Raw genomic sequence first — 25,404 nt, 5'->3', positions numbered from 1 at the left:
TTATTTACAAAAATATAAATTACCCAGATTAAAAGAAGAGGAAACAGAATATTTAAATAACTATGTCTCAGAAAAAGAAATTAAACAAACCACAAATGAATTCCATAAGAAAAACATCCCCAGGACCAGATGGGTTTATATGTGAATTCTACAAACATTTAAAGAACAATTACTTCCAACACCACATACGCTATTTGAAAAAAAAACAGGTAAAGGAGGAGTCCTACCAAAGTCCTTCTATGAAACAAATACAGTCATGATCCCTAAACCAGGGAGAGTCAAAACACAGAAAGAAAACTACAGAACAATTTTCCTAATAAATACTGATGCAAAAAATTAAATAAAATTTTATTTAAAAAATAAAATTCAGTCTCATAACAATGAAACTACCAAAGAATCACATAATTGTTTTACAGTTAGAAAAAATAATAAACAAAATTCATCTGGGGAAACAAAAGGTCAAAAATACCAAGGAAATCAATGGGTGGGAAAGTTAAGGAAGGTGGCTTAGCAGTATCAAATCTCAAACTATACTATAAAGCAGTAATTATCAAAACAATTTGTTGTTGGATAAGAAATAGAGTGGTTGATGGATTATGTACACAATATACAAAAGAAATAGAGTGGTTGATGGATTTATACAGAAGTAAATCAGCACAATAACCTAGTGTTTGATAAACCCAAAGATCCAAGCTACTAGGGCAAGAATTCACTATTCAACAAAAAGTGCCAGGAAAACTTGTAAATTGTCTGGCAAAAACTAGGCACAGACCAACATCTTATAGAATACATCAAGATAAGCTCAAAATAGATACATGATTTAGACATAAAGGTAAAACATAAGCAAGTGTGGGGAGCTGGAATAAAATTACCTATCAGTTCCATACGGTAAGGGAAGAGTTCATGACCAAACAAATAGAGAGGATCATGGGAGATAAAGTGGATAATTATGATTATATTAAATTAAAAAGTTTTTGCACAAACAAAACTTATGCAGCCAAAATAAGGAAAGCAGAAAATTGGGAGGAAACTTTGTAGCAAATTTCTCTGATAAAGGTATTATTCCTCAAATACACAGGGAACTGAGCCAAATATATAAAAAATAAGAGCCATTCTCCAACTGATAAATGATCGAAGGAACAGCAGGGTTGGGACACTCGAACACAAGTATTATAACTCTAACGTCAATGCTCTTTCCTGAGCAAGATCAAGTTTTTAGATTAGCCAAGGGCCTTGGCTGGCTGAGGTACACGTTAGCTCTATCCCTGGACCTAAAGCAAGATTGCTAATGGAGATAATAAATTCAATTGTGTTATAAGCACAGTGACTCAACTCAACAGACAACATTAAAGGTATAAGGTACTATTGTATACACTGGAGATAGTAAGAGAAAAATGAAACAATCTCCACCTCAAAGACTCAACTCTTTAAGTATAGGCCGGCACAGCAAGATCTCAATCCAAGAAAAGGTCTTTCAAGCCTTGGGGGATGAACCACAGTAATTCTCGCTCAGATCTACTAATGCTCACTTATACAATGAGATCACTAATTCAGATTTCCAAAGTGAAAGCTGGTATACATTAAAGTTCGAGCTTAGATTCAAATTCCAGTTCTGCTACTTATTACATTCAGTTCTGCTATAATACTTATTTTTAAAATGTGAATGTTTCAATTTGATTAATAAATTAATAAACAATTTGAGTATAACATGAATTTAGGTTTACTGAAGTGAGATTTCATCATTGAGAAACAGAAAATTGCACCTAGCTGAACTCAGCACATAACTCACACATACAGACAGAAGCCTCAAATGTCTACCTGCCACCTCAGTTCACTGGATATTGATTTATCCTGAAAGGTGGATGATACCACTTCTCAATAACCCACAGGCTGCTACTTTTCCCATACCCACTTCCACAAGCAAACTTACTATCTTTTTCCAAAGTAAGGTGCTATATGTATTATATATCTTCTTGTGCCCTAGAAACTGAAGGCAGAGGAGGGCTCACCAAAACCCATTCAAACCAATCACCATCACCATCACCACCACCACGTTCCATCCCATCCCCACTTCCTTAGAGTTGCTGCCCATTGAGACTGCCCTCTCTCCAGCAGCCAACTCTTCCAGCCTGGAGCCCCATGGAAACCAGGGCAAAGGCCCAGCAGCACCCCAAGGTCATTGACACTGCCACTATTTATTGTAGTATTTATGTATTCCTTAACCATCCGGTATGTATAAAAACTGTGCTATGGTTTTTATTAGGTTCCTTTTTCTGTGTGTCACTGACAAAGTTTTGAGTGTTATATCCCTAACCCCATTTCCCACATAAGCTCTGTAGGTTGTATTACATAATTCACTTACCAAGGTGATTTTTAGGAATGTCTGTCATATTATAGCAGTACTATCAGCACTTACGTGACCCTGGGCAAGTCAGTTCACCTCTGAATTTCAATTTCCTCTGCAAAATATCTCTGTGGATTTCATTTGTAAAATAAGGACCTGGAACTAAAAGTGATCTAAGGTCTCTTCCCCTCAAGCTCCAAAATGATCCTTTGATACATCTCCTCCTCCTCAGTGCTTTTGTCTGTACAGGCCCTAAGTTTGGAATATCTTACTCCAATCTCTGCCTGATGGTAAAGATCTTTAATAATGACTTTAAATGCCACTTCCTCTCCATGAAAGCCTTCTCTGATTTTTCCCAGCTAGGAAAAAACTCACTCTCCTAAACTCTCAATACACTATTGTATGTCTCTTGTGTATTCAATATCTTACTTGACACTAAATTACATTTATTTAGGTTCACAGCCTATCTCCCCTATTTATTCCTTGTGGACAGGGATAATGCCTTATTATCTTTGTGATCTCCCACTCCACCCCTACCCCATCCCTGCACATAGCAAAATACAAGAGTATAGTAAGTGTTGAATAAAAAATAAAAGGATTGAAAGGATGATTCTGAGAAGAAGAAAAAAAAACGATCAACAAACACTAGGGTGCAGTTCACTCATTACAACAAACCACAATCCACTGAAACAATCCAAATTACCCTTAAGTTTTTATTTGAATGGATTTTAATGTTCACTCTGCTTTAAACCTAGAACAGACCTCCCTATGGCAAAAAGGTTGTGTTCCAAGTCTATTTTTCTAAGTTAGAGGGAGGGAGGGAGGGAAGACACCATGCTATACAGCTGAACTTTGACTGTAACAATATTACAGAACTACTACTTATAAATGTTCCCATGGAAAACACTTACAAGAAAGCCAGGGCTTTCTTCTTTCCTCACCTGGACAGTCCCCCCAGCACCAAAGGGTGGGAACAAAGAGGAAAAGAGTGGGAAAGGGGCTACAAAGCAGCGAGGAAATCTTCAGAGGGCAGCAATGAAGTTCCTCAGCAGTGAACAGAAGTAGGAGAGAAGGAAAGTGAAGTTGCTACCATGGAACACAGTTAGCAACAAATTAGGAAACTTTCAATGATCTATACCCATAATCAAATTTTGAATGATTAATATTCCTATATTCAGATGCGGAGCAGGAGAGCAAAACTGTATGTTAAGCACCTGTCACCTACAAAATCATCACATCATTACATACAAAGCATCACTGGCTTAGAAAAAATATGCTGGTGGTGCAAAAAAAAAATTTAAAAACCAAAACTAAGATAAAAGTCCTCAAGCTTCCCACTGTACAACACTAGAGGATAAAAACACTCCAAGTAATCATAAAGATAAACTATTCACTAGGGAGCAAGTCACCTAATCTCTCTAACCCCCAGTTTTCTCTTCTGCCAAAAAAAAAAAAAAAAAAGGCAATGTAAAAAAGTAAAACAAGCATGGGCCCTGAAGTCCAGAGATCTGGGTTCAAATGCTACCTAAATCACTTTCCACGCTTGGCCGTGGTTTTCTCTAGAAAATGAGAGCTTAGGCTAGATAGCCAGTTCTTAATCTGTATACCACTGTTCTGAGTAAACGCAATTTGTAAACCTTACCATTTTATAAATGTGATATTCAATAATATTAGATAACACTATTAGAGTCAGAGAAGGTAGAAGATAGCCAAGTTCTGGTGTTAGAAAGAAATTTTATGTCCTCACTGTTTAAAGTCTAACTGCCAAACACTTGCTGCCTGCTACTGCATGCCATTTTCACTTTTTTAGTTACTTGATAAGAGGAGAGGAGGAATCCTTCAGGATCTCAAAGTGCTAGCTGCACATCACGGTACCTCCCAGGTAAGAAATGCTCTGGGGACAACTGCAGACAAAACTTCTGAAGAGGCAAAAAATCCATGGGGGTTGTAACAGAAGAAGCACTGTGACAAACTGCAGTAAGGCAAAAAACTGCCCTCAAAGTAAAAAAGCAGCTCAACACAAGAAATCAAAGCCTGACCAACTGGAGAGTTATTCTTGCCAAGTAAACACAAACATCACTACCAAAAGCATTTACTAAGAATCTGGTTGTCTAAGTGGTGCTGTATAAAATGAACAAGATGGGTCAGACCTCAATGGGCCTACCTAAGACAGAAAAAACTGGTATACATAATAAACACACTGAGGACATACACCAAACAGTTATGCTAATGCTCACAATGAGACAATAAGTATAATCCAGGGTAATGACTACATGTCTCCCAATTAGCACGAGATGGTTTCACAGAAAAGCTGGGGTACCTCAGCATTTGTCTGCAGTTGTGACATTTCTGACACTATTTAAAGAGTTAAGTATTTAAGGCACTAACCCAAAGAAGCTATTTATTTCTCCCTAATGGTTGGCCCAGTTGCTGAGGCCTAGTGAATAGGAGAGCCTCTATTTTGATTAGTGTGGCAGGAATAGTAGCCTGGGCTTTCTCTGGGCATGGACAATTCATGACAATTCTACCACTCCACAATTACCAGTGTCTGAATACTGTTTTTAATGATAAAACAAAATAAGTTTATGCATATGTATGTCTACCCTGTACAAGTGTTAATGATGGACTTGGCCTTGGAACTAAATAGGAGCTGATCCGGCTGGATGACATTTGGAAACAACACACTGCTTTCAATCATTCCAAGCTGCTTACTGTCACAGAAATCTATCTTTTAACACTGAATATTCTCCCATTTGTCTATCGATCAGTGAATAAACATTATGAATTCTTAAGATTCAAATTTTCTTGTGACCATAGGATATTGGAAAGAACATATTGTAGAAATGTAGGCTGCAAAATTCACCTGACATGTAAAAAGTGGCATAAAAGGCATCATCAAAGACACATATGACCCACAAAAGAAGTGGGACAGTAAAGCAATAAGTGAAGAGAAATAAATGAACTTCACAAGCAAAGGCTGGATATCCACAAAATAGCAACTTTAGAGGTCCTGACATCACAGCCTTTATCTTCACCTTAGAGGAAGACTACTCACACCCCCAGTACTATGTTCAGGGCATCACTGCAAGGACCCTGTAATCCAGAACCTCCTACAGGCTGCACAATTCAAGTTTATAGCTCCCCTTCTCTGATATGAGTAGTAAGAATCATAATTAGGTACAAAGGAGATCACTTGAAGACCAGAGGAGCTGTAAAGGGATACAATTAAATTCAATAAATTTAACAAGGAGTCAGATTTAGGCTCAATATGAGGATGATCTTTGTGACAATGGATCAGCAGCCTTGAAAAGTAATGATTTATCTCCCTGTCATTAGAAATGTTTTCAACCAGAGACAACATTGACTTTTTGTCAGGGATGGTATTGACATACCTGAAAAGAAAAGAAGGCGAGTAGGACAAAATGACCTTTGAATGTGCTTTCTGAATAAGAGTCTAGATAGTACTGTGGACTGAACAGGAGTCAGGATACCTAGGTAATTTTAAATTAGCTGTGTGATTTGGGGCAACTGGGGCGGGGGGAGGGGGGAAAAAAGAAGGACACAAGGGCCAGAAAAACATACATATAATACAATGATTTGTAAACATCCATGAAGTAAAGATTGTTTTTTAAAAGTCAAATAATAAGGAATCAGGAAAAACCTTCCTCAGGGAAATGAGCTTTGAAACACAATTTAAAGAAAGGAAAGGAAGGATGCATTCTGACAAATGGGAAATGTTCTGTAATACTTGGAACAATATGAACATGTGTTTAGAAGCAGGAGGGAGGTTTTATAAAATTGGGAAATAGCAAGAATGGAAAGTAAGTTAATAAGAGTTGTAAATAGTAAAAGGTAAGAGCAGACAGAGTGGAATTAGCTCATGAGCAGTTCTAAAACTTACTGTTATAATTTTATATTCTAAGGAGCTGGAAATTTCAGTAAAGAAACAGACCAAAATGAAAAGGAAAAGTTATCATTAAAATAGAGAGGAAGGAAAAAAAAAGGATATTTCCATTATTACTACAAAAGAAGTTTCTTAGGAAGAGAAACAGGTCTTCTAAACCCTACTTTATAAATGAGTAAACAGTCACCATACTTTATAATTTAGTAACTTACCTAAGTCACATCAAAACCTGGAAAAATATCAGTACTATATCCCAGTTCTCATGAAAACAATTCAACATTCCATTTACTAGGCCATATTATTAAACACCAGTGAGAAAATGAACAATGTCTGCTATCATTATGTGAAGAGATATGCCTTTCGCAAAGAATTAAAACTACAGCAAATGAACCCTATTTGCCAGGTAGAGAAGCTGAGTGACACTCAAGCTACTCTATTCAAAGGCACATCAATGTGCCACATTACTCAGGCTGAGAAAGCTACAAGAAGAAAACTGATTTAAATTTCTGGTTGGAGGCCAGCGTTTAGTCATTCTGGCATACTACTTCTTTCCACTATATGTTCTAATACAAAGTGCTTTGATGGAACATTAAAGACTGCCAAAAAATTAAAGTGATAAACCTATTTTCAGTCTAGCAAGCTGTTAATCAATTTATAGAGCTGACTTTCTAGCCAATACAACATAGCAAGCTGACATAAATCAAGGGTCCAGGACAAGTTTGTTCCTCTCCACCTACAAGAATTAGGAAGAAGCAAATCTAAACAAACTGGAATGAAATCAGACATTCAGAGATCAATGAGATAAAATGGAAAAGAGCAAGTCAAGTCAAGCCAATTAGTACTGATTTAGTTCTTACTGAGTGGCAGGCACTGTGCTAAGGACTGGTTTACAAAAAAAAATTTCTGGTATACAAAATTTCAGGTATTCAAAGAAAAGCAAAAAAAAAAAAAATTAGTCCTTGTTCTCAAGGAGGTGACTGTCTCATGGAAAAGGCAACATGAAGAGAGCTATATATATCAACAAAATGTATACAGGATAAATTGATAGTAATCTCAGAAGGAAGGAACTAGGTTAAGGCAGACTAGGGACAGGCTTCTTGCAGAAGGTGAGAATTTAGTAGACACTTGAAGGAAGCCAGGGAACCTAGGAGGCAGAGAAGAGGAGGGACAGCATTCCAGACACTGGGAACAGCTAGTAAAAAAAAATGCCTGAGTCAGGAGATAAGAGTGTCATGTGAGAGGAACAGCAAGAAGGTCAGTATCACTGGATTTCAGTATATAGATTGGTGTAAGGTGTAAGAAGACTGCAAAAAGGAGCCAGGTTATGAATGGCTCTAAATGCCCAACAGAATTTTAGATTTGATCCTGAACCAGAAGTTTATTGAACGGTGGTAAGGGTTAGGAATAAGGGAAAAGGGAAAAGTGATATGGTCAGAGTTGCATTTTAGGAAGATCGGTTTGACAGCTAAGTACAAGATGGATTGGAATGAAGAGAGACTTGAAATGAGGAGACCAAATACCAGACTACTGCAGTAATCAGGCATGAAGAGATGAAGGCCTGCAGCAGGATGGGTGCAGAGGACAGAAGGGGGCATATATGAGAGAAGTTATGAAGGAGGAATAGACAGGATTTATTAACTGATTTGATACAGAAGGTGAGAGTGAGCAGTTAGGATGACACCTAGGTATGAGCCTAGAGGAATGGGAAAATGGTGGTACTTCAGAGAGTAATTGAGAAGCTAGGAAGAGAAGAAGAATTGGGGAGAAAGATGAGTTCAGGTTGGACAGACTGAGCTTAAGAGCCCTATGGGACATTCAGTTCAAGATGTCTAAAAGACAACTGGAGACATGAGACTGGAAATCAGGACAGAGATTAGGGAAGGACAAGAAAATCTGAGAGTCATATGCATAGAGATGATAACCATGAGAGCTGATGAGATCACCAAGTGAAATAGTATAGTAGGGGAAGAGAATAAGGGCCGGGTCAAAGACCTGCAGGACCCTTGAAGTTAACACACTGTTCCATTTGAAAGACATCATCATTTAAAAGGAAAACAAAAATAACTCTCACCTCTCCTTATGTTTTATATTCATGAGTGACTAATGTTTAAATATATTATTTATAGGACTAAGCCTGTCACTACAACGTGTTCACTTCTCAAAAATTAGAGGACAAAGCTCTAATTTAAACACTTCAAAAACACAAACACTAGCAAGAACATAGCAGGTGCCCAATAAATTGTTGTTATTGTAATTGCTGTCAATGAACAGCCACAGAAAGTATATTAGTCATGTAAAGGACTGGTTGCCCAATCTTCCAGGGAGAACAAAACATTCCCCTGAGAGTTTCAATGCAAAGTCTTAAGGGCATACCACCATTACGTGCCCTGACACACAATCCAGAACAATTCAAAATGTGTGAATATGTCCCAAGTTCTATCCAGCAATGGCCTCATTCAAAACTCGCATGAAATGACATCAAGAAAAAATACAGTGATAGAAGAAACCAACATTAAAATGCTGCCAATCCCAGATTACAATTTCCAATCAAGGTCCTAAAGAATAGGAAACATATTTCCCTCCTGTTAGGAGAAGACATGGGAAACTAAAAAATGTGGAATGATGACTGTATTGTCACAGGATGAGGTTTTGCTTAAATTTCTTTGTTAAAAAGAGGATTTTAATAAGAAAGAGGATATATTGGAAAACGACTGCAATATTTTTCAAAACACATAAGTAAAAGTTATGGAGAGGGGAGGAGAGAAAGAAGGATGAAGAGAGAAAATATTTTCATCCTTGGGATACTGGCAATGTTAAGGAACTAAGCTATACTCATGGAAGAAACCTCTTTCCATACAGAAGTTTGGAAATATGTTTACCCTCCCAATTTCTTACAACATAAATAAATGTACAAAAATCAGAAAATACTGTGTACATTTCTGTTATTTGCTTCTCAAAACCACAGAGAAATGCTACAAGATGGCTACAGGGAACAGAATGGACTACTTTGAAAAGGCAGTGGTGGAAAAGTGCTGGGTAACTTTTCATGCTCTATTTCCAAAACTACATCACAACACCATGGGTCAAATGTCCCATGTAATAACTAATTCACAGATTACATTTTTCTGAAGGACACTGGGTAACAGCCCTGAACATATTTGGAATTGTGAACAACTACTGAGGCATCTCTTTTGGTTGCAAAAAGTTACATGATGAAGTTGTTGTAACAAAAACATTCAATATAGGTGAGAAATGCCAGAACTGGTATCATTCAGCTCTATTTCCTTCAAAAAGGGGAGAGATTTTGGTGCCTAATACTTTTTTTCTAAGCCTAAAAGTACTTTTAAAAATCTGTTTCCCACATGCTCTACAATAAATCAAATGATCACTTCTATTCTTTGGCTTCTAATAAGTACCCCAAGTTAGAAAGCATAAGCTCATTAAGCCAAGATTTTTGTGAAATGAAGAGAAGAATATCTTCACTTTACAAAGTAAGAGGGAAATTAGATCACCTAAACACAACTTTTGCTATAGACACTAAGCTATCCTAGAAATTCAAAACCTCCTAAGTTTAAATCTGTAGAAATCTGCAACCTGAAAGGGTCTTAACTACACAATTCCTTAAAATACTACGGGAACCAAAAGGAAAACCGCAATTTTAAAGCATGCTACTTACTTGGTGCATTCTTCTAAAGACTGTACAAGCATTTGTTGGAAAGAACTTATTTCTTCTAGATTTCCCATTAAATATAAAATATTTGTTGAGTTTAACCTGGAGACAAGAAAAGCACAAGTAAAAACATGTGAGCAATTTTACAAACATGCCTCCTCCCCATCCAAAACCCACAAAATTCTTCTTTTATTTTTAAAGCATGCTTTAATACAAAAGTAAAATCCTTCAATGCCATTTTTTATTATCAACTTTCCAGTAAAGGATGAGAGCAGGTAGTAGTAAGGGGACAGAAAGTAGCATAGAATTATTTAAGTATTAAAAATCCCTTCTAATAATAACAAGAATTAATAATCTAACTTACTTTTCACTGGACTGTAATGGTCGCAGGTAAGTTGAAAGAATAGTCTGTAGTTCTTTAGAATATTCATTTTCTGTTTCTAAAATATTCTGTAGCACCTACAATAAATAATGAATGACTATTAGCTAACTTTCAAATGATGATAACACTGCACAAGAATTACACACTTTGGGAAAAATTACAATACGATTATTGTTCAAGTCTTATCTCAGGCCTTTATAGAAGTGTTTGAGATCATTACTTCACCCGTGCTCTTTGGTTCTGAACCTATTAATTCTTCAAATCTATGTGAGGAACTATAGCTAATACTTATTCAAATTATCCCATCCCATCTTGCCAAAAACATTACTGAATAAGTAGTAACAAAAAAAGCAAAGAGCTCTAAAGTGAGAGTAGAAAGAATATATACCATTAATCAATGTGCCTAACACAACTAGTCAGAAAGGAACTAGACATACAACTACAAGACACTACTCTAACCACATTCCAATTCAATTCAACAACCATTCATTATGTCTTTGAAATATATAAAACGTGAACATGCCGTACTAATATATTTTCAGTAGAGCGATGAATTAGTGAAAAAACCATTCTGGAAAGCAATTTGGAATTATGTAAAGTGACTAAAATAATCATTCCCTTTGACCCAAAGATTCCACTACTAAGTATACATCCCAAGGAGATCTCTGACAAACATAAAGGTTCCACAATACACCAAGATATTTGTAACAGCACTTTTTGTGGTAACAATCAACAACAATCATTTATCAAGCATTTATCATTTGGCCAGCACTGTGTAAAGTTCTGGGAAGACAAAGAAAGGCAAAGAACAGTTCCTGCTCCCAAGAAGCTCAGTCTAATAAAGGAGATGATATGCAAACAATTACGTACGAACAAGCTATACAGAGAAAAAATTGGAGATCATGAAGATAATCAATAGAAGGAAGGCACCAGCATTAAGAGATTGGGAGAAGCTTCTTATAGAAGATGGGATTTTAGTTGGGACTTGAAGAAAACCAAAGAAGTCAAGAAAGGAGAAGGGCCACCTCTGCACATGAGACAGAGTCAAGGATGTGATAATAAAGGAATACATCTAAGTGATGTGAGATGAAAAACAAGGCAAAAATCTCGTGAATGGCATCGCTTTTTTTTTCAGTGAAATATGAGGCAAGGTTCTCAGCTGAGAGGAAAAGAGAGGGGTAGTCATGGAAATGAGGAAAGATGGAAATATCTGAAAAAAGCACATGGTCAGTAGAGGATCTAATCATTTAGGGAGGTGTAACAGGATTACCTTGCCACAATGAGGCCTCAACTGAAATTTTTTTCAGTTGAATATATATTTGTAGTAGACTTAGTCAACAGAGTTTCATGAATTTTTATCCAGCTTTGTTGGGTGGGAGTGATCCAAGACTTGTGAGGGACTGTCTGATGCTGGCAGCTACCAGGTTGGGCACTGTGGCAAGTGTAGGGTAAGATCTGGGTATTTTGGAAGTCGAGGCAGGGGCTGTGGTAGGCAGAGTCGTGGTGAACTGGGATGGGCTGGATACGGAGAAGCCCTGAGGCAGTGGGCAGTGCTATGTGAGATAAGCTGGGTGCAAGGAAGTAGCCGGAGCTTGAGCTCCTGAGGCAAGGGGCGGTGCCACGTGGGAGTGGGACGGCAGAGGACTGAGTTCCCTGTGCTTAGTCCCCTCCCTATATGCAATGTCATCCCCAGACGCCTCTTGTGACCTTCCTGACTTCCTGGGTCCCTTTGTGCAGCACTGACCCTAGAACCCTCCTCCCAGTGTCTGAGTCTGACTTCCTAGGTCACGTACTCTGTCTATGTGCTAATCCCAGATGCCTCCTCCCTGTATCCAGTCCTAGCTTCCTACGTCACTCCCTCCCCCTTGGTGTGCTAAACTCAGACAGCCCCTTCCGGTATCTGACCCTACAATCATTGGCTAGTAAGCGGGCTGGGGAGGAGGGGCTAGGTAGGTATTTAGGAACAAGCGTGGTCAGATCACACGCGCTCTCTCCTGGCTCCTGCCCTGTTGCTCTGGCCTTGCTGCTTGGGCTTGCTATGATGGCTTGCTGTGATGGCCTCTGAATAAAGCTCTGGTGTTGGCGCCTCCCGATGGCTCGTCTCTGTGTGTTTATCCGGCTGAGGACCGAAGACTCAGAAGTGAGTATGACTCTGGTAGTGTGCTCCTTATAGGAGGAGAGGGTACCGGCGTGCGGCCGGCAGAAGGTCGGCGTGCGGCCAGTACAAAGACTAAAGCTCAGAAAGACAAAACCGGCAACAAGATAAAGAGGCAAAGGACTTAAGTGAAGACGATAGTGTAGAGTTAAACTGGCTCACCAAACAATCAAGATACAGAAAGGAGAAGATTGTGGCCAGTACAGGGGTGATAGCCTGAGCAAGAACTAGGGGATAATTGGAGAGCACAGAAAGAACAAAGAACAGGGGTAGGATACACAAGATAGACAGAAAGATGAAATGATAACAAATTATGATCAGATAAATGGAATTTCAGAGTTCATGAGAATGAAAGAGGAATATTTTGGGGTGATGGCAAGATCAAGGGTATGTTGCTCAGGTGGAGGTACAGGTCATGGAAAAGGAGTAAACTGAGGAACTAGGAGATTAGAGTGTATGAGGCCATGTCAATATGTAAGTTGAAATCTCTGAATAGGAGGAGAAGAGTTAGAAAGGAGAAAGATTGTGAGCCACGGCTGCGAAAGTTGTTGAGAAATGGAGAATGTCTTGGAAGTTTTGTAGGTAAGCTACCAGAATCTTGACTGGGTGATAAATATGGATTGAGTGAACCTCAAAGGAGAAGAAGTTACAGACTGATGGTAATAAAGGGAGAGCTTCTAAGTTGCAATGGGGAAATAAGGAGGACTTTTCCTTTTAGGTAAAAGTGAACTTCTCTGTTTGACATCTAAATTACTTCATGAGCTTTCTAGTCTTCTTACATATTACCTCTCTCCACACATTGTGTGATATAACCATACTGGCCTATTTGTTACTCTGTTCATATGGCCCCCTCTCTCTTTCCAAGTCTTTGTACTAGCTGCCCTGATGCCTGGAATGCCCAGCTCTACACTACCTATCGGATTTTCTGGTTTCCTTCAAGATTCAGTTCAAGCACCACCTTTTGGCGTGGTGCCTTTGCTAATCCCTCCCCCCCCCCCACCCCCAGCTGCTATCAAATTTTCTCCTAAAACGACCTTACATTGATTTTGTATATGTTACATGCGTGCTTGCACATGGTGTCTCTGTCATCAGAACAGAAGTTCTTTGAAGGTAGAGCCAGTTATTGCCCTTTGTTTGTATCCTTTGTATCCCTAGTGTTTAATAAAAGTTTATAAACTGACTGAGTGAGCAATAATAATATGAACTTTGATCCTAGGCTCCAGGATAGTGTAGTGGAAAGACTACCTTAACCATAAGTCAAAGAGATCTTGGGTCTAGTTCTACTTCTACCATTAATTTGACATGTCATTTTGAATAAGTTAGTTCAACATGCTACAGAGAAGGGATCAAATATAAAGAATGACACACATTTCTGAACGTGACACAAGTAGACATCTATTTTGCTTGACTATCCATATTTGTTATCAAAATTTTGTTTTTTCTTCTCACCCTTCCCTGTGGGAGGAGGGAAGTGGGAAGGAGAGGGTGAAAAAAAGAAATTTGTTTTTTTAAAAAAGTAACTATCTCCCTGAACCTCGATGTCTCATTAGAGTTAAAGCCACATCCAGTTCTAACAGTATATAACACTGCATTCTTTCTACCACATCAGGTGCTAATCTAATCACCTAGAAAAGATTTCCTAGATAGATTTTCATTTTTCTAAATACCTAGGAGATCTCCATGTTTAAATTTATGTGAAGAAAAATGCATTACTTTATTAATATAAAAAGGATATCAATATCCTGTGATTATCAAATGCACATTAACAAATACTATTTGGGTTATACAATTCACTACTGTCTTTGAGCAGATAATTCAGTTATTCCAGCCATTCATAATTAAATGCAAACCCGATTAAATATCTAACATGCTATTGTATTTAAAAAGAAGAACTTGTGGTTTCTTTTGCTGGTGACATTGAACTCCAGTGAATTCCCTAAACGGTTGTATTCATTTAAAAGTAGAATGGGGAAGCAAGGCAGGAGAGAAGGGATCACATATGGAGGTGTCAAAAATTGTTCATTTATTTGTTAAGAGTCTGGTGAGATCATAAATGTCTTCCTTCTGAAAAATGTACATAAATATCACACTACAACAGTAGTTCTTAAGTTGGGGCCAGAAACCACAGCCTAACAGTGCATTAATTCTCTGAGTAGAAAGAAGTTGTGAACTTGGTGATTTATTTTCTTTAAAAATACAAAATGGAATCCATAGTCATAAGAAAAAATGTTCTAAATCACTATTGATTAGAGAAATGCAAATCAAAACGACTCTGAGGTACCACATCACACCTATCAGATTGGCTAACCTGACAAAACAGGTAAATGATAAATTCTGGAGAAGATGTGGTAAAATTGCAACACTGATGCACTGTTGGTGGAGTTGTGAACTGATTCAGCCATTCTGGAGAGCAATTTGGAACTATGCCCAAAGGGCTATAAAATTGTGCATACCCTTTGACCCAGCAATAACACTTCTAGGTCTGTATCCCAAAGAGATCACAAAAACAGGAAAAGGACCCACATGTACAAAAATATTTATAGCAGCTCTTTGTGTGTTGGCAAAGAATTAGAAATTGAGGGGATGCCCATTAATTGGGTAATGGCTGAACAAGTTGTGGTATATGAATTTAATGGAATACTACTGTGCTATAAGAAATGATGAGCAGGCAGACTTCAGCTGGAAAGTCTTGAATCGATTGATGCTGCGTGAAGTGAGCAGAACCATGAGAACACTGGACACAGTAACAGCCACAATGTGCAACAATGACTAACTTTGATAGACTCATCTCTTCTTTGCAATGCAAGGATCTAAGACAATTCCAAAGCACTCATGACGGAAAATGCTGTCCACATTCAGAAAAAGAACTATAGAGTCTGAATGCAGATTAAACCCTATTATTTGCTCTTTTCCTCTCTCTTTTTTTTTCTTCTTTCTCCTATTTTCTCCCATTAGTTCTAATTTTTCTTTACATCATGACTAACATGTAAATAGATTCACTACGAATGTATATGTAGAGCCAATGTCAAATTGCACGTCATATTGGGGTGCAGGGAGGGCAGAGATTGGGAGAAAATTTGGAATTCAAAATCTTACGGAAGTGAATGTTGAAAACTAAAAATAAATAAATAAAAACTCCTTCCTTAGGTTGTAGGGAAAGTAAGGGAAGAGGTGAAAGAAACACCAGGAGCAAGATGCATAACAGGAAACACAAGTGTACTTTATAGGAACTGCTATTACTTCAACCTGGCTACAACAGAGAATTTATTAAAGAAAACTAGAGAGAAGGCTACTGTAGCACCCAATAGACTCCCTATATATGTGGCCAGTCTCCAAATACTAAGTTCATAGTCCCTTGGGAAATTTAGTTTTAGGTCCTAATGAAATGATGTAGTAAGAATGATATACTAAACTTCCAACAAAGAGAAACCAGGGTTGGGCCAGTTCCTTGGGAGGTTTGTATACAGATGGCACATAATAGAGTAGCAGAAATGGCAGGGGAAAAGCTAAGTAACATAGCAACTGTAGAGGCAGTAAAACTTGAACTCCAGTAAGGAAAAAAAGAAGATAAAGGGAGTTATCAAGAAGAGGTATCAAGATTGCATTGACTCATTGTGGCAGGTCACTTATGTGGCCAAGGTAATGATGCAAATACCTTGTGCAGAATGCAAAGAAATTAAACTCTCTTTATCCTTCTCCCCTTTCTGCTCTTCAGCTGGAAGCAACTGGAGACTATTTTGGAATTTATTTTCTTACTCTACTACAAATTGTTTTTCCCCCCTTATCTAGCTTTACTTCTCATAAACATCTGTGTTTGACACAGATATGTGTATTTCCTTGTGCGTACTGTTTACGACCAAGGAGGTGGGGGGGGGGGTTGGAGAGGGCTAGGAAGGGATATTTCTTATACTATATAAACTGACCAAATCCTCATTATTGTTACAGACTAGAAATATGGAGCAATTAATTCTCTTTTTGTGGTGGCAAAGAATTGGAAATTGAGGGGATGCCCATCAATTGGGGAATGGCTGAACAAATTATGGTATATGAATGTAATAGAATACTATTGTGCTATAAGAAATGATGAGCTGGAGGTCTTCAGAAAAACCTGAAAAGACTTGTATGGACTGATGCTGAGTGAAGTGAGCAGAACCAGGAGAACACTGTACACAGTAACAGTTATGTTGTGTGATAGACTTAGCTCTTCTCAACAATGCAAGGCTCTAAGACATCCCCAAAAGACTCATGATGGAAAATGCTATCCACATCCAGAGAAAGAACTATGGAATCTGAATGCAGATGGAAGCATACTATTTGCTCTCCTTTTCTTTTGTTGTTTTGTTTTATTTCTTCTTTCTCGTGGTTCCTCCCATTAGTTCTAATTCCTCTATACATCATGACTAATGTGAAAAATATGCTTAATATCAATGTATAAGTAGAGCCTGTATCAGATTGCATAGCATCTTAGAAGAGGGAAGGAGAAGGAAGGGGAGAAAATTTAAAACTCAAAATCTTATGGAAGTAAATGTTGAAAACTAAAAATAAATAAATTATTAAAAAAATAAAAATAAAAATACAAAGTGGAAAAGTTAATCAAGCATAATGGGATCTCAAAAAACGGTTAATATCTCAATTAGGAATTGACATACATATTAAAAGTCTTTTTTTCTAATGTTAAAATAAATATACATAAGATGAACTAGCTTCTTAACTACAGATATTAGATGAAGATACAAATAATATTAACTGGTTATAGAAAAATTGCCACCAGAAATTTCTCAAAAAAAAAAGTTTAATACAAAATACAAAATTTCTTTTTTCTTCACTATATCACATGCAATGGAAAGACAACTAGTTTTTAATACTGGTTTTCAAAGACAACACTTTGTGAACAGTAATACACAAAAACTAAACAGTTACCAATAAGAATGTGTTGTAAATACAATAACCTTCCATCTGTTCCCCTCAAGAAAAAAAAATACTCTTAACTTCACTGAAATAATTAAATCTTAAGTCTAGTCAGCTGCTAGCCACAAGCATTATTCTAAAATAACTGTTATAGCCAAGTTACTCATTTTCTTATGCAAAAAGAGAAAAGACATGGCTTTTTCAAAAAAAATAAGCAATGCTGTACTTGCTGAGTCTTGCCTACAAAGTTCTCTATTTTGCAATTATCTGAAGTCCTTCACCAGCCTTCTACACTTCAGCAAGAGATTTCTGTCTCTAACCTCATTATTGTGTCTGGGTGCTCTAATAATCACCTTTTTTTCCTTTTCTGCTTTCAGCATGTTCCGGCTACTGCAGGACCCCATGAGACATCACTTGAAGATTCACTTCCAGAATTACATCATAGTATGCTACTGATAAGACTGGGGACCAAAAGAAAGTATGTCCTGAGATGGCAGCCTTTAAAAATCCATGACTGGTGAACAAACAGAAAGCTGAGCTCATCCTGTACAAGCTTTCCCTGAGTCATGAGGTATGGAAAATCAAACCTAGTTAACAACAGTCACACAGAGAGCTCAATCAATTCCTTAAGACAATTCCTAAATTGTCAACCATAAAAGGCTTCATGAACCTACACAGTATCATTCACCTAGTAGCCAAACAGAAACTTAGATCTTTATTACTTTGAGGAGGCCCCAGTATAGTCCATTTTACAAAGTCCCAGAAAGTCCCAGTGTAAATCACTCTAAGGCATGGCTCAAAAAATGTGGTTTAGATCTAGAAGTCAGGCTTCAAACTGACGAGTCAGATAAATTTTTCAGCTTTCAAGGAAAGGAAAGCAAAAGGAGACATATTAAACTATGCATGAAGATACAAGTTCCCATTCCCAGGAAAAGAGTCAAATTAAAAGTACCAAAGTTCTACAAAAGGATTTCAAAAGAATCTATGGAGAAGCTCAAAGGAAGAGCAGAGCACTACAATCCTACTAGCCTATTTAGGATAAGTGTGTTAAAACTGTATCTTGTTCTGGTCCCCCCAACCCAACTTCTCCCCCCCCCCCACAAACACACATCCTTCTAGTTAGTATAGTAAGTTTATAAGTAGCTAATATAAGGTAACAATAGTAGGAAGTCAGATTAAAAGGGGGAACCTAGAAGTCACTTATAGACTGTACCATATATTAAAGGAGCATAACAGTGGCAAACCATCTCATAAATAAAGGGACCATAGGAGCCACTGGAAACTGTCTTAATGTAAGGGCCCTTCAGGCCTACTAACTGCCCTTGATCTGTAAACCTGAGATAAGCTCTAGATATAGCATTATGATAATAAATAAACCCTAAGGTGTTGCTGACAACTTTGAGATGATGTGGATATGCTCATGAACTAACCTTTTTTTTGGGGGGGGGCGGCCCTAGGCAACATGGTTAAGTGATTTGCCCAGGGTCACACAGCTAGTGTTATGTGTTTGAGGCTGGATTTGAACTCAGGTCCTTCTGAATCCAGGGCTGGTGCTCTATCCACTGCACCACCTAGCTGCCCCTTGAACTAACCTTAAGGTAGCAAGACAACAATTAGTCTGTCCCCTACCACCAAATAAAATGAAACCCTTAACTCCTGCTCCCCCCTGCACTCCATGCTGCCCCAAAGCTCCCAATTCTGATCCAAATTATGTGATTCTCTGTACACTTACTTATCCCCATTCTCTTCTACATATTGCCTACCTTCCACTGTCTGCATCATTTGCCCCTGTACTCTCCGTGCCTTGTTAAAGTGTGGTTGAAGTATTATTCCTCACTTGCTGCCATTGGTGAATATCAAAAAACCAGATGTGCCAGCCCCACCTCAACCCAAAGGGATCTCCTTGGTAATAATTAATAATTTAGATCTATAAATCAGGCTTCAAATTGAGGAGCCAGATAAATTTTTCATTTTTCAAGAAAAGGAAAGCAAAAGGAGACACATTAAACCACGCATGAAGATACAAGTTCCCATTCCCAGGTAAAGAGCCTGTTTCCTTGGTAATAAACCGGAAGCACCAGGGCTAAGACTGCACGTTATCTACAGCCTATCCTACTCCCAAACAAGCAAAGCACAACGAATTCATGGATAGAAAGCAACTATGAATAGATGAACCTCATGTGTCCTTTTTTCCCTCTTTCCTGGGTCACAATATATCAATTAATAATTCCTTAAATTAACTGGCAGTTCAACAAGTAAACCTTGCTGCCAGTGACCCTTTCCCAGGAGCTAACCATTTTATTTTTTCCAAACCCTTAAGAGTGTCCACAGGGTATAATCAGGTACAATCTGGCAGAGAAGTATGTGGAGCCCCAAAGTGGACCTCCACTGTTATTCACATAAAGTAACAGAGTCCAAAGCTAGACTTCTTTTCAATATATGAGTATAAAGGAAATATACTTTTATATTCTGGGGAAGGATTGAGGTAAAAATGCTAAGTACAAAAAGATGTGTCATATGTATTTTTTTAACATATTACTTAACATTTAACATATAACTTAACATTTAACATATTACTTTTTCTTAAGCATTACACCAAAAGAATTAAAGAAAGCCTAAATTACTTAAGTTAAATCCAAATATATGATTTACGTAATAAAAAATGTACTCATCACCAAAATGCAGGAACCTGGCCTTGAAAAATAAGGGTTTTGCTGCTTTGATTAAAATCAACTTACATAGATCTTTTTTCTTTTCTTTTTTTGGCTAAGTCAATATACTCAGGTCTCTTCCTTACCTCCAAATGCAGTTAGATACAAAGTCCTATGACTGAATTTCAAGTCCAATCCCTTCTTTTTAACAGGTAAGGAAAGTGAAGCCCAGAACTTCTCCCAAAGTCACACAAATCTAAACAGCAGAACCAGGATATGATTTCTGTCTCTGCAATATCTCCCATTTCTATCCCCTCTGTGACCAATCTCATTCAACCTACCTAGTTCATACCCCCATTACTGCTTATTTAGCTTTATACAATCTTGTTTCCTTACCCCCTTTGCCTACCTCCATTCTAGACTAGTTACCATTAAATTGTCATCATCATCTTCCCAATGCAGAGCTCCAATCATATCAACTGCTTGCTCATTAACCTTTTACATTTTCCAAACAACATTTGGAAATCCTAGTAAATCAAGACCTTTCTAAGCCACTGACTCCAAACCACTTTTTAAATCCTATCTCAAGCTATTCCTTATACTTCAGGCAGACTACTTGACGTTATATATCCTCCACTTGCTAAAGTTCTATCTATGATCTCATCAGTTTGAATCTATATATCCCCAGACAGAAATGCGCAAGAAGAGCAGTCACCTGATAGAGACATAAAAGGGAAAAAAAATCAGGCCAGCAGAGAACAATAACATAGAAGATTACAGAAAATGCAGAAGAACAATCCAACCTATGTTATTTATTATTTATTAATATTTATTATTTATTCATTTTATTTAAACATTTCCCAATTACATTTTAATATGGCTTCTGTTTGAAACCTCTGTACTAGATAATGTAATTTCAGAAACATTAAAGTCCTAGCTAGAAGTACTGGAAGTAAAGGGGCATGGATAGCTTCACAGCCAAGAGAGAAAAGATAATTACAATGAGTACAAGGTAAAAGAAGAATCAACAGGAAGACTGATATCTCAAAGCACCCTCAGGGCAAGGGTTAGCAATGCACAGAATGGGGATGGACATAACAAGACCCCAAAGACTGCATGGTTCCTTCCTGTTGGCCTAGCATCTGGAAGGCTGTGCTTTGGGGTCTGAAGAGGACTGTGGAAATGATGAAATATGGTATTTCTCTAGTATATATAACTTAATGGTGAAAGGTTACATTATCATTTTATTTTAAAAGTACATACCTAGCTGGTCCAAGGCAGCTACTAAACTTTGCCTACCAACACATAATATTTATAAGATAGAGAAAACACAAGATGCTCACTGGTAATATACCTTGCCTTTCCATAACATTTAAAGAATGAAAATAGGAAGAGTATTTACTTTTCTCATAAGGACTGGAATGTACTGACATAATATTATTAGAATGTGTTCAGTAAAACCTGCACATTAAAATTACAGCATACCATTTGGTATGTGAGTTCACAAGGATTCTGATTAAGGTCAGCAGACTGGGAAAATTTCCTTTAATCAAGTACCACCAGGTTGTCCCCTTATCCTACCCTTCCCCCTCCCACCACCACACACATATCCAGGTTGCCTGAAAAAGTTCATAAATTTAAGTTTTATTTCCTCTGGTCTAGGGCTTGACTCATCTGCCACAACACCCCTTTGATCTCTAATGTGAGATATCCAAGACATTCTGCAACCTTTACAGGAATTATAAAATTCTAATGTTACAGTGTAATAATTCATGAATGCTATAACTACAGAGTTTCAGAATGTGCCTATTCCCTCCTGAGTAAGAATGTCATCCTCAAATACAGATCATAGGGAATACTCATCAACCATTGAATCGTATTTTGGAAAACAAAATAAAATGGTGGAGCAAGTATTAAACTGAGCTCTAATCTCAGAGCTCTGCAGCTTATAAAGCCACTTTTGGCCCTAACAAATGTCACTTATAGTGACTTATAAGGAAGCAGCAACCAGCAAGATTAAGTTGCAGGTTGTCAGACAATGGAAGTAGTAATAGCTGATCAATCAAGTCTTGTTATTTCTTACTTTAAAAATGTTCTTACACTCTTTCCCATTCATACTGCCACCAGACTAGCCCAGGTACCCAACAATTTTGGCTTAGATTATTGCAGCAACTTAACTGGCCTCCCCTTTTTTCAGTTTTCCCTTCCAATTCATTCTGCACAAACTAATCTTCCTACTCACTGTTTCAGCATTTAATTCAATTTAAACTAATATTTTAAGTAACTTATTTGGTTCTACTCACTAAGGACACAAAAACAAAAATCAAATATTCCCTTGCCATTAAATAGCTTACATTATCTTGATAGGATAAAACATGTATTAAAATAAACAAATACAAAGTATAGACAAAATAACAGTAAATAGCTAATATTTATAGAGGGCCTGCTATGTGCCAGGCACTGTGCTAAGCATTTTACAAGTATGGTCTCATTTGATCCTCACAAATCCTGGGAGGTAGGTGCTCTTATTATTCCCCATTTTACAGATGAGGAAACTGAGGCAGGGATCAAGTGACTCACCCAGGGCCACACAACTAGTAAGTGTTTGAGGCCAGATTTGAACTCCAAGTTCTCCTGACTCCGGGCCCAGTGCATACTTCCACCATTATGAAAGACCCTGGGTCTGAGGTGGTACCTTAACTGTGTTCTGAAGGAAGCTAGGGATTCTACAAAGCAGACATAAGTAAGAAGTTTATTACAGGCATAGAGAAGCACTCCTACAAAAGTGCAGATGAGGGAGGCATACACAGGAACTTTACAAATAGAACTACAAAACAGGAAAGAAAAAAAAAAGCAGACCTAAATAAATGGAGAAATACAAACTTCTCATGGTAGGTTGAGCCAATATAATAAAAATGACAATAATACTTAACTTAATTTCCTTATTTAATGAAACAAAATCAAACTACCAAAGGATTACTTTATAGAGCTAGGGAAAAAAAATACTAAAATTCATCTAAAGGAACAAAAAGGTAAGAATCTCAAGAGAGATCATGGGGGGGGGGGAGGGGGAAAGGAGGGAAAAAAAGAACCTAATAGCATCAGATCTCAAACTACACTACAAAGCAGTAATCATCAAAACCAATTTGGTATGGGATAAAAAACAGAAAAATTAATCAATGCAACAGATGAAGTATACAAAACATAGAAGCAAAAAACCTAGTAGCCTAGTGTTTGATAAACCCAAAGATTCCCCAGCTACTGCAGTAAGAACTGACTATTCAATAAAAACTGCTGGGAAAACTGGAAACCGATTTGGCAGAAACTAAGTAAAGACCAAAATCTCATATCATATATCCAAATAAATTCCAAATAGATATACAACCTGGTTATAAAAGGTCATACCATAAATGAGAGGAGTAAGATAAATAACCTTTCAGAAATATGTATGGGAGAAAATTCAGGACCAAACAATGGAAAGAGAACATAGAAGATATATTGGATAATTTTGATTACATAAAAGAAAAAAGCTTTAATGCACATGCAAAAATCAATACAGTTAACATTAGAAAGGAAACAGTTTCCAGGTTGGGGAAAGAAATGCAGGAAGCTTCTCTGACAGAGTACTCATTTCTAAGATACATAAATAAGCTGATTCAAATTTATAAGAACAAGAACCATTCCCCAATAGATAAATAGTTAAAGGATATGAACAAGCAGTTTTCAGAGGAAGAAATAAAAGCTTTCAAGAGCTATGTGGAAAAAAACCTCCAAGTCACTAATAATTAGAAAAATGCAAATTAATGCAATTCTGAAGTTCTTCCTCATACCCATCAGATTGACAAAGTTTATTAAAAAAAAAAAAAGGAAAATAAGAAATGCTGGAGGGGCTATTAGAATTAAGGGACTACTGATAGAATTGTGATTAGTATAGCCATTCTAGAAAGCAATTTGGAACTATACCCCAAAATTCATTTATCTGTGCAATACCCATTGACCTGGTGATGTCACTATTAAGTCCATACTCCAAAGAAATGAAAGAAATAGGAAAAGGACCCACATGTATAAAAATACACCCGCTCTTTTTGGAGTGGCAAAGAACTAGAAACTAAAGGTAACCACCAACTAGGAAATGAATGAACAAATTATTATGTGAAAATATTCATATATATGACATAACAGGACATCATTCTACTATAATAAAGGCAGAAGAGGATCCAGAGAAACCTCAGAAAACTTGTATGAACTGAGGCAAAGTGAAAAGAATCTAGACAATAATTTATACAATGACATTATAAAGAAAAACAACTTTAAAAGATTTAAGAACTCTGATCAAATAGTAACTAATATGCAACTGAGCTCTTGAGAGGTAATGAATTCATGCTAGAGAAGAAATAAATTTTCATGCACCAGCCAATGTGGGAATTTTTTTGCTTGATTTGCTTGATACATGCCAAAAGTGTTTTGTTTGGTTGGTTGTTTTTCCAATGGGATTGGGATAGTATGAGGAAGAAGAGATTGGGATACCACCCCCTCCCCTGCAAAGGAGAGAGAAAGAGAATTAATAGACACAGGACAAGTATGAAAGTTACACGTTGACCTTATTATATTCTTACAAATAAAAGCAAACACTACATAACAGACATAGTTTCATGTATGTTACTCTCCTGTTCTTGAATGTATATGGAAATGATCATTATTTATTTATTTAGTTCAGTTTTTTTGTTTGGTTTTTGTTTTTGTTTTTAAAGGAAAGAGTAAAAGATGAACCAGGGACAGCCATTACTGTAGTCTGTCATCACCTCTCACTTAATTAAGAGACTGCAACAGTTTCTTAATTGGTTTCTGTCCCTCAAGTCTTTTCCACTCAGTCTCCCATTCTGGCCTGCTCCTCTCCAACCATCTTCATGCCATTTGGGACTCTCCACCTCCTATCCTGAGGTCCTGTACTCTGGCACTCCAGTTTTTTGTAAGGAGCCTGCCACTGACCCTCTACACCGACTGATGATCCCCCAGTCATCTTTACGCCACGTTTTCTTGGTTGCAACCTGATTCTTCTGGTCTTTCTCTGAGGTCCTGCTTTTTCCTGATTGGTAAGAATTGGTAAGACTGACCTGCCCACACTGCCCGCTCCTCTGAAGTCACCTTCATGAAGTCATTTAACTGTCACCAACAAGCTACTCATCTACTCCTACATTAGCTTTTCGAACAGTAATCAAATCAACAATGTCAATCCTCAAATAAGGTATTTCAATCAACTGCCCTGTATTTCCATTTTAATTTATATTCCCATTGTTTAGAACTGTGCCTGGCACGTAAAAAGCACTTAACAATTCTTTTTTTTCATTCATTCATTCATTCATTCATTCATTCATTCATTCATTCATTCA

General features: G+C 37.4%; 1 protein-coding gene across 4 annotated transcripts in view; it reads right to left on the bottom strand.

Annotated features, from left to right (window-relative positions):
* Positions 1–25,404, bottom strand: part of LOC114046192 (rho guanine nucleotide exchange factor 7) — a 317,431-nt gene that overhangs the window by 114,957 nt on the left and 177,070 nt on the right. For all 4 annotated transcript variants that reach the window (XM_027866436.1, XM_027866435.1, XM_027866438.1 and 1 more), the window contains 2 exons: positions 10,283–10,377; positions 9,925–10,020 (listed from right to left, as the gene is read on the bottom strand). In XM_027866436.1, coding sequence (XP_027722237.1) covers positions 9,925–10,020; positions 10,283–10,377 — 191 coding nt within the window. The remainder of the gene's footprint in view (positions 1–9,924; positions 10,021–10,282; positions 10,378–25,404) is intronic.

The sequence above is a fragment of the Vombatus ursinus genome, unplaced genomic scaffold, assembly GCF_900497805.2.
Source record: "Vombatus ursinus unplaced genomic scaffold, bare-nosed wombat genome assembly UNPS02014781.1, whole genome shotgun sequence".
Classification (NCBI taxonomy): Eukaryota; Metazoa; Chordata; class Mammalia; order Diprotodontia; family Vombatidae; genus Vombatus; species Vombatus ursinus.
Note: the sequence above shows the minus strand (reverse complement) of the source record. Positions and strands in the feature narration are given on the sequence as shown.